The following is an 8,551-nucleotide window of genomic DNA, read 5'->3' as shown; positions in this document are numbered from 1 at the left end:
TCAGTTAAAGCAGTGTGTTCGTTAGTTAAACTCAATGTTAGGAGCTCTCTCTTCATACTACTGTGACAATGTTTTCTCTTTTAACACTGGTCTAAAAACACTTTCATCTTTTTGTTTCTGACTAAAAATGACCCAAAGTCTGACTTTCTGTTGCGCCCTTGGTCTCACTGTCAATATTTCCAACTTTGAATAAAAGGACTTTTAATTCTGATCTGGTGTGTTCTGATTAAACTGGATTTATGCATGGTTAAAGTACTTTCTATATCAGAACTTCCATCGATCTGTGGTCGCTCTGTTTGAATGTGTTTGAAAGATCAGCTTTAAATGAAGGGGAATTTGGATATAACTACTCTAAAATAAAAATCAGTCATATTATGTGTTAAACTGCTGAATAAGCTTCAGCACTGTGGAGGTAAAACCGACAAAATACAAAAGTTTAAAACAGAATTAACAAGCTTTTAATGAGACACCCGTCTCCTGCTTTTAATCTGTGTCAGTCTGCCCCCTGCTGTTTAAAGCTATGACCGCAAGAGAGGTTACAGCTGTTCACTATGGGGTTTCTTCTGATGGCAAACTCAAATGATAAAGGTAAAACTCTGGAATGTAACATCTTTGGGATCTATATGGTCACGTTTTTACCATTTACTCAGTTTAAAAGGGGAAATATATAAAGTTACAGTTACAAAAATATTAGATTATGTTGAACATTTTACGATCAGTTCATAAAAATGGTAAAAACTTTTTTTAACTGCTTGTTCATGTTAAAACTGTCATAATTACAGGCCACTAAATATTCATTTAATAGAAGCATTTTTATTTATTTATCTATTTAATTAATTATCTAAAAAAGGATTATAGCTGGCAGTGTCTGCAACATAAAATAAAGCAATTTTGACAGCAAAGTGCATTTATTTACTTGTTTTTTTTAATATTCGTTTTTATTTTCAAAATTATTTCTATATTCATTTTTACTTTTATTTTATTTTTATTTATGTAAATATTTTTTATTTAAATTTTATTTTCACTTTTTATTTTCAACTTTGGCAATTTTGACAGCAAAGTGCTTTTATTACTTACTGATGTTTATTTTTATTTTCATATTTATTTCTATATTTATTTTTACTTTTATTTATTTAGCTATTTTTAAAATATTTTTTATTTTCAAATTTTATTTTCACTTTTTCACGTTTTTTATTTTTAATTTTGGCATTTTTTTTCCCTCCATAGATTAACATAAATAAAGATAAAAAAATATATATATATATGTAAGACAATGTGTATTAATATTAGAGTATAGAAATATAGCTTACAAAGATCATGAAGAACAGGATAGAGTATAAGTTTCCATAAAAGTATAAAAATATAAAGTAAACCTAACTCGCATTTGGATTTTATTCTCAAAATATTTAAAATTTTCATTTGTTATCTATTCATTTAAATTTTCTATTTATCCACTTTTTTTGTATTGTTTTTGCTGGACTGGCGCCATCTTTATTTCTTCTTAACCGCGCGTTCCCGCGCGCTCCATGCGCGTTCACTCGTCCATCGACCTGTCAGCTTCAGTGAACACCGAAAGAGAGAAAAAAGACACTGTGTGTGTCACTCCTCCAAAAACACGGATATATAAAACAAACATCTTCGAGGTAAATTAATTTATTCTTCTTAGCGTCTCTTTGACATGGATTTAATTATTTTTTCTGTTTAATATTTAAAGTAAAGACGGAAGTAAGCAACAGAAATACACTTTGAACTTCAGAAACTGATCATTTAATGGTTAACGTGCTGCCTGGTTTTGATAACGGTTTATAAGGGATTAAACAAAAACTTTAAGTGCTTTTAGTGATGTGTTCATCTTTAGAAATCATAGATAATAGTTAATATTTGTGGTGTAACTGTAACTAAAGGTGGGTGATACAAGTGGCACAGCTTGACACAGCAGGCTGTCAAATGTAAAGGGACGTTTAACTCCTCTTTAAAGGAACTAATGAAGTTATTTTCAGCTGGTTTGATTTTTTTATCCTGTTTAAATGGTTTAAAGAGTTAAAATTGTTTTGTTTCTGTATTTTAGTGCATTTTAAACGTGTTCTCTTTAAAGCCTCACAGTCGTCTCATTAAGAGGAAATGAAGCTTCATGTTGAAAATAAGCTGACTTCCTTTTTGGCCTCTCTGTAGATGCTGGTCAGAGTTTGTGGTTTCAGTAAATTTAGACTGTGGAACAATGACACAGTTTGAGACCTGTGGCTCATAAACAGGTTTTATTAATGATCAGAGGGATGTGTGGGCCTCTTCTCCTCCTCAGATGTGGAAGTCAGTCGTGGGCCACAATGTGAGCATGAAGGTGGCAGAGGGGGACGACTGGGAAACGGACCCGGACTTTGAGGTAGTCTGCTCACCTGCTGGGTTTTCTCCATGGAGGAGGGGGTGAAATGTGTGTGTGTGCAGAGACTCCTCACACCTTCTCCTCCTCTTGTCACTCCCTGTTTGCAGAACGACGTCTCAGAGCAGGAGCAGAGGTGGGGGGCAAAGACCATCGAGGGCTCGGGCCGTAAAGAGCACATCAGGTGAGCTGCTCACCTTTGAATCTGTGACTGAGTGATTCTTTAAGACTGTGCAGAGGAAGGCAGGTCAGAGTGGGTGCTGTGCAGAAACAGGAAGAGGAAGTGTGAACAGAGCTCAGGCTGTGAGTCTGTCCTAATATGGGTAATACACTACCATGACACAGAGACAGATTTATACAGCTCAGCTTTCTGAGAGAAATTAAGCTTGGTAGACTCTCAGCTGGAGGAACACCTCACTGACCTTTTTGAGATACTCAAACACACACAATATCCAGAAAACATGAGCCAGCAGCTTCACAAAACATCCTTAAAATCACGATGCAAAGAGCTCCTCCTCTCCTATGAACTGCAGTTCCTTAAATGTCCACAAGAGGCTTGATCCAAAAGCTTAAAAATCCCGTATTTCAGTGTTAGCAGGCTGGTTTAAAGAACAGATCTGTGTGTTTTAAAGATCTAACACCCTCAGTAACATGATGTGAATAACCGTTAGTGTTGCAGAGCTCAGGAACAAAGTGACAGAGGAGCACAAGAAGGTGAAGCAGAAGGATGAGACCCCCAAAGCTTCTTACGGATATGGAGGGAAGTTCGGAGTGGAGAAGGACAGGATGGATAAGGTCAGTGATATGGTTAATAAACCCTCTGCTGCGGTCATCTGGATCTGTTGGTGACCGTTCCTTTGCTCCAGGTGGCGCTGGGTCACGACTACGTGGCCGAGGTGGAACAGCACTCCTCCCAGAAAGATGCTGCAAAAGGATTTGGAGGGAAGTATGGAGTCCAGAGAGACAGAGTGGATCAGGTAAGACGCTTTCCAGACCGCTGAATCCAACAAAAAAAACCTCATGAGAACTTTTAAAAACCCTGATATGAGAGATGTTTACACCTGAGATTAAAGAAACAGACTGAACATATAAATCAGTTTTTGGACTGTGACACTCTGATAATTAAGGAGCCTATGGTTTTTTGGTTTGTCACTTTTTTTGTAATCACTCCTACATGAAAACCCTAATTTGACCCTTAAATGTGCTCAAAAACTCACCAATTTTTTTTATGAAATATCAAACTTGACCCCCTACATCCCGTAATTTTCTCTCTAGCGCCACCTAGGCACTTAAAAAAAGCACTAAAACGGCTCTAAAGGGCACTAAGAATGTCGTAGAGAGATCAAACCAATGTCAAAATGTTTGTCCCATTGAGACGCAGAAGTGACCCATCAATTTGCCTTTCAAAATAAGACTTTTCCACATTTTTGCCCTTTCTACAAAAATTATCTCCTCCAAACCGTAAGTGGTATCGACTTGAAATTTGCACGGATGACAAAGTGAACCCTGTTTAACTAAAAGTTGTTATTTCGGATCCAGTTTTCAATTTACAAGCTCTCAAAGTCGCTGAACCCTAAGGAAGCTCACCTCACCTTTAAAATGAATGGGAGTAAATGGATCAGCCCCCACGCAAGCTGCCGCATTTGGGCCTCTAGACAAAAAAGTAAAAGTCATACAGCTTTGAAAATTCCTTTAATGGATTCCTGACAAAATTTACTACAATAATCTTATAGTCTTACAGCAATTTGGGTAAAATTGTGGCACTTATCAGGAGTTGTTTCCAAAACTTTTGTGAGTTTAACTCTTCTCAGAGCAGCAGTTGTGTGATGATGTCACACACTCATAAAGAGTTCCGTGCAGCTGGTCATGTGACCGAGCAGAAATACTACATGATTTCAACTGTGAAACCTCTAAAAGGGTCATGAAGGGATGAAACTTTGACAGTGCAGGTGAAACCAGCACGAGGGCCTGTCCAACACTTAATAATCCTCAGTAAGTGTGCTTTTAAAAACACTGAATGATCTCTTTAATCTGGTCTGTGTCTGTGCAGTCTGCTGTGGGTTTTGAGTACAAAGGAGAAGTTCAGCAGCACGCCTCTCAGAAAGGTGAGACTCTTCAGTCACTGGTTGATTCCTCCACGTTAGGAGAGATCACCTAAAACACTGTTTGACTTTTTGTTTTATCATCAATAACCCAGATTACTCTAAGGGCTTTGGAGGGAAGTACGGCGTGGAGAAGGAGAAGAAGGACAAAGCTGCGCTGGGTTATGACTATAAAGGAGAGACAGAGAAGCACCAGTCACAGAAAGGTGAGCGCACACACCTGAGAGAGTTTAGAGTCTGTTATTCAGCATACGCGTGAAAAAATCTTCATTTGAGTTTTGATTTTCCCAGATTACTCAAAGGGCTTTGGAGGGAAGTACGGCGTGGAGAAGGAGAAGAAGGACAAAGCTGCGCTAGGCTACGACTATAAAGGAGAGACAGAGAAACACCAGTCACAGAAAGGTGAGGACACACACACACACTGAGAGGGTTTAATGCCAACACACAGATCCTCAAACATCAGCCTGATCAGATCCTCTGTTCCAGATTATTCGGCCGGGTTTGGAGGACGCTATGGAGTCCAGGCAGACCGCATGGATAAGGTCTGTCCCAGCTCTAGATCCTCATTCACTGATGAAGTTTTCTGTAAAACCATTTGTTCAGGTTTCACTCTGAATCACATGAAAACTAAGAACTAAAGGGCTTTTTCACACATTATGCACAGTAAACTGGAAACCGCATCCTCTGCCTGTTAAAGATTTAAGATACAAGCTCTGTTTCCAGAGCGGTGCTTTGATAGGACGGAGGATTAAGGACACGTGGAGGGTGAAAACACTCACTCCTCGGCTTTAACTGTCAGTTAATGATATGAAAGTAAATTTCACTGGGGAGCACAATTTTTGTTGAGTTAGGTCTGACAGCTGTTTTGACTAATGTTTGGTGCAGAATCCAAAACTGATCTCAGTTTTGGAACCATAGGATCCTGTTTTCTAAAAAATATGAAAAATACTTTACTTAACAGATATGTGCTTGTTCTTTAAAAATTTTCAAATATTGACATACATATACATATATATACATATATACATATATTAAACACTATTGTGTTTATTAAACTTTATTTACTTTTAAGGCACCAATACCTGGTGCATGACAGTCGGTATCAGTTCTCAATGGTACCAATTTCTGGTACTTTTGTGTTTGTTTATGTGGTAATAAATAGTAATTTTTTCACTAATAAAACCTAAAGTTTTTCAATTTAACATATTCATCCTTCAGTACAGAACCTTGTAATTCTGTGTCAATGTCCAGCACGGAAAATAACGGTGTGGAGTTTCTGGTCTCTTGTCTCCTTATAGGTGTGTTGTTGACAGAGGTCAAAGGTCAGGAACAATAAGTGGTTTGTTTAGAAAGACAAAAAACGAAACAGAGTGTGGCAACTTTCTGATCGTCTCTTGACTTCTGTGATGTATTAAATAGAATAGAATAGAATAGAATAGAAAATACTTTATTTATCCCCGAGGGGAAATTCAGGAGTCACCGCAGCATTTAAGAAAACAAAAGTAAGAAAGAGTATAGAAAGTGCAAAAATGTCCATAAGAAATTAGATGACGACATCCCGTCCACCACTCGTCCACCACTCTCCAGCCCAGCCAGTCTCCACCTCCACAGAGTCCAGGACTGAGCCTCCCCAGCAGTCTGTTCAGTCTCTGTCTCCTGGATCCTGTCTGCTCACAGCAGGCGAAGCTCCTCCGATGTGTCGCGGCGTCCGATGTCAGCTCCGTCAGCCATGTCCATGAACAGCACGATGCCGCTGGGTTAGCACAGCTAGCTCATCCATCCCCCGGAGCGAGATCCCACGTTCCCAACAACGATGGATGGAAGGACAGGTCCACATCGTCACCTCCCAGCTCACATCCGAGAACCAGCACGTCGTCCTCACCTCCTCCTCCTCAGCTCGAGGGAAATCATCAAGCCCTACACTAGTTAGCATTGACATGCTACAGGCTGCTAACAGCTAATTTCGCATGTAAACAATGCAGCCATGGTTACATGTAGGATCTCCAGACAAACACAGGAGAAAAGTAGTAAAAAATACCGCAGAAGCCGCAAAAAGTTTGGTGTCCGTGACCAACAATGAACCATACAAAGTAATGATCCACTCCAAATACAAAGATTACGAAAAAGAGACGAAGAAATTACAAGAAACGGACAAAGACGAGAGAGCTGCTGCAACACGCAGCTACTTGGGTAGCGCCTAGCAACGGGAAAAGATGAATTATGCATTATTGGGATTATTTCTTATTGTTATATCATATCTTATTATTTCACAGTCACCTTTTGATTTTACCTGAATCAATACCCATAAAAGTACCTAATTCAGTACCCATCCCTAGTCTTACTATAGCTAATCTGGAGGGTAAGCTGTGGAGAAAAAACTTGATGTGCTAGAAAAAAACTGACTGCAGTATGGAAGCAGCATGCCAATTTTAGTTTTAATCAGCAGAAAAAATCCACTCAGCTGATTTTTTTTTCAAATTGTTCCCCAGTGTTTTCTTGCCTGATGTTGACCTTTTGAGCAAACCTGTCTCTGTTGTTTAGAGTGCAGCTGGTTTCGCAGACATAGAATCTCCAACCTCAGCCTATGAAAAGACACAACCCATAGAGGCATGTAAGTTCATGCTGACAGGATCAGCCGTACCAAACTGTCTTTAATGGGAACAATCAAAGCTGTTACCTCTTAAACCAGACCTCAGTCTCTGCTAAAGCCCCGTGTTTGTCTCCAGCCACTGCAGGAGCAGGAAAACTGAAGGCTCGCTTCGAGAACATGGCCAAAGCCTCAGAGGAGGAGAACAGGAAGAAAGCTGAGGAGGAGAGGGCGAGGAGACAAGCCAGAGAGAGCCGAGAGAGGGAGGCGGCCCGACAGAGACAGGAGGTGACACACACAAACACACACACACTGACACACACACAAGTCATATTCAGCTCATAGTAAATACGTTTTTGTCTCCTGAAGGAGGAGAGAAGAAGAGAGCAGGATGAACCTCCTCCACCTCTTCCTGATGTTCCCTCAGAGCCCTACGGGCAAACACATCATGACAAGCCAAAGAGACCAGAAACACCTGAACCAGAACCAGAACCAGAGCCAGAGGTACCAGTCTCCAATTAAATACATTTCACACACTGAAGCTGTTCGACCATCCACCCACGTGTCAAAATCTAGATCTTTTCTTGTTGGCTGAAGCTCCAGACAGCTGAAAAATGAAGGACAGACTTCTCAGCTGGTTTAAAGTTGTTGTACTCAGTGTAACTGTGTTTGATATTTTTGTTCTGTGTTGCTCTAAAAGGAGCCAGAGTATGAGGAGCCGCCCGCTCTGCCTCCTCGCTCTGAAGACTACCTGGATGAAATGGAGGCTCCGCCACTGCCCAGACGCTCAGTAGACATGGAGGAAGAGGCAGAGTACGAGGACGTGGCTGGACCCCCTCCTCCTCCACCTGCAGGTTTGTGTCTGACTCCCCGTGAAATCTGAAACCCTGGAATTATAAATCTGACTCATTTCAACGTCACTGTTTGCAGCAGCTGACAACGACTACGAGGACCTATCATGTGGCCAGCAGGCTGTCGCTCTTTACGACTACGAAGGAGGTGAGACTCTAAACAAACCTTTGTTGAGCAGCTCTCCTCTTTAACACAGACTGACTGTAACCGCTCTCTCTGCAGAGGCTGACGACGAGATCTCCTTCAACCCCGAGGACATCATCACCAACATTGAGATGATCGACGAGGGCTGGTGGAAGGGTCAGTGCCACGGACGCATGGGCCTGTTCCCCGCTGCTTATGTTCGGTTAATAGACTGAGCGTGCTCAGAATGGTTCCTGCACGATCTCAACTTTCACTGTCTTCATCTTAAAGCTCTATGTGAAGGAGAACCACTGAATGTTTGCACCTAGATGGCTTCAATACAAAAATTTCTAGACTTTTATAAGTAAAAACACAAACTAACATTGTATTTAACATGAACTGAATAAAAAGTGAACCCCTCCAGTTAAGCTGTATCAAAAGTTCGAATTTTTAATGTTTAGCATCTGTCTATGGAGCTCTGTTATATCTGTCATCATGTGTCTGTTTGAC

At 40.4% G+C, this 8,551-nt stretch overlaps 1 protein-coding gene across 3 annotated transcripts; it reads left to right on the top strand.

The window, feature by feature from the left end:
• Positions 1 to 1,543: 1,543 nt before the first annotated feature.
• On the top strand, positions 1,544 to 8,536 carry hcls1 (hematopoietic cell-specific Lyn substrate 1). Of its 3 annotated transcripts, none has more exons than XM_074698825.1 (15): positions 1,544 to 1,643; positions 2,300 to 2,380; positions 2,488 to 2,561; positions 3,049 to 3,172; positions 3,244 to 3,354; positions 4,428 to 4,482; positions 4,575 to 4,685; positions 4,771 to 4,881; positions 4,966 to 5,021; positions 7,021 to 7,090; positions 7,206 to 7,354; positions 7,436 to 7,570; positions 7,767 to 7,920; positions 8,000 to 8,065; positions 8,141 to 8,536. In XM_074698825.1, exons 2-15 carry the CDS (start codon positions 2,300 to 2,302, stop codon positions 8,275 to 8,277), a joined length of 1,434 nt encoding a protein of 477 aa, XP_074554926.1. In that variant the 5' UTR covers positions 1,544 to 1,643; the 3' UTR covers positions 8,278 to 8,536. The 3 variants fall into 3 exon arrangements, with proteins under 3 accessions (XP_074554926.1, XP_074554924.1, XP_074554925.1); XM_074698823.1 differs by having other exon boundaries at positions 7,997 to 8,065; XM_074698824.1 differs by lacking the exon at positions 4,771 to 4,881 and having other exon boundaries at positions 7,997 to 8,065.
• Positions 8,537 to 8,551: the final 15 nt, after the last annotated feature.

This window comes from Halichoeres trimaculatus, unplaced genomic scaffold (assembly GCF_033239565.1).
Source record: "Halichoeres trimaculatus isolate MK-OKI-2021-1 unplaced genomic scaffold, fHalTri1.1 fHalTri1_scaffold_21, whole genome shotgun sequence".
Classification (NCBI taxonomy): domain Eukaryota; kingdom Metazoa; phylum Chordata; class Actinopteri; order Labriformes; family Labridae; genus Halichoeres; species Halichoeres trimaculatus.
This window is presented reverse-complemented; position numbering and strand designations above follow the sequence as displayed.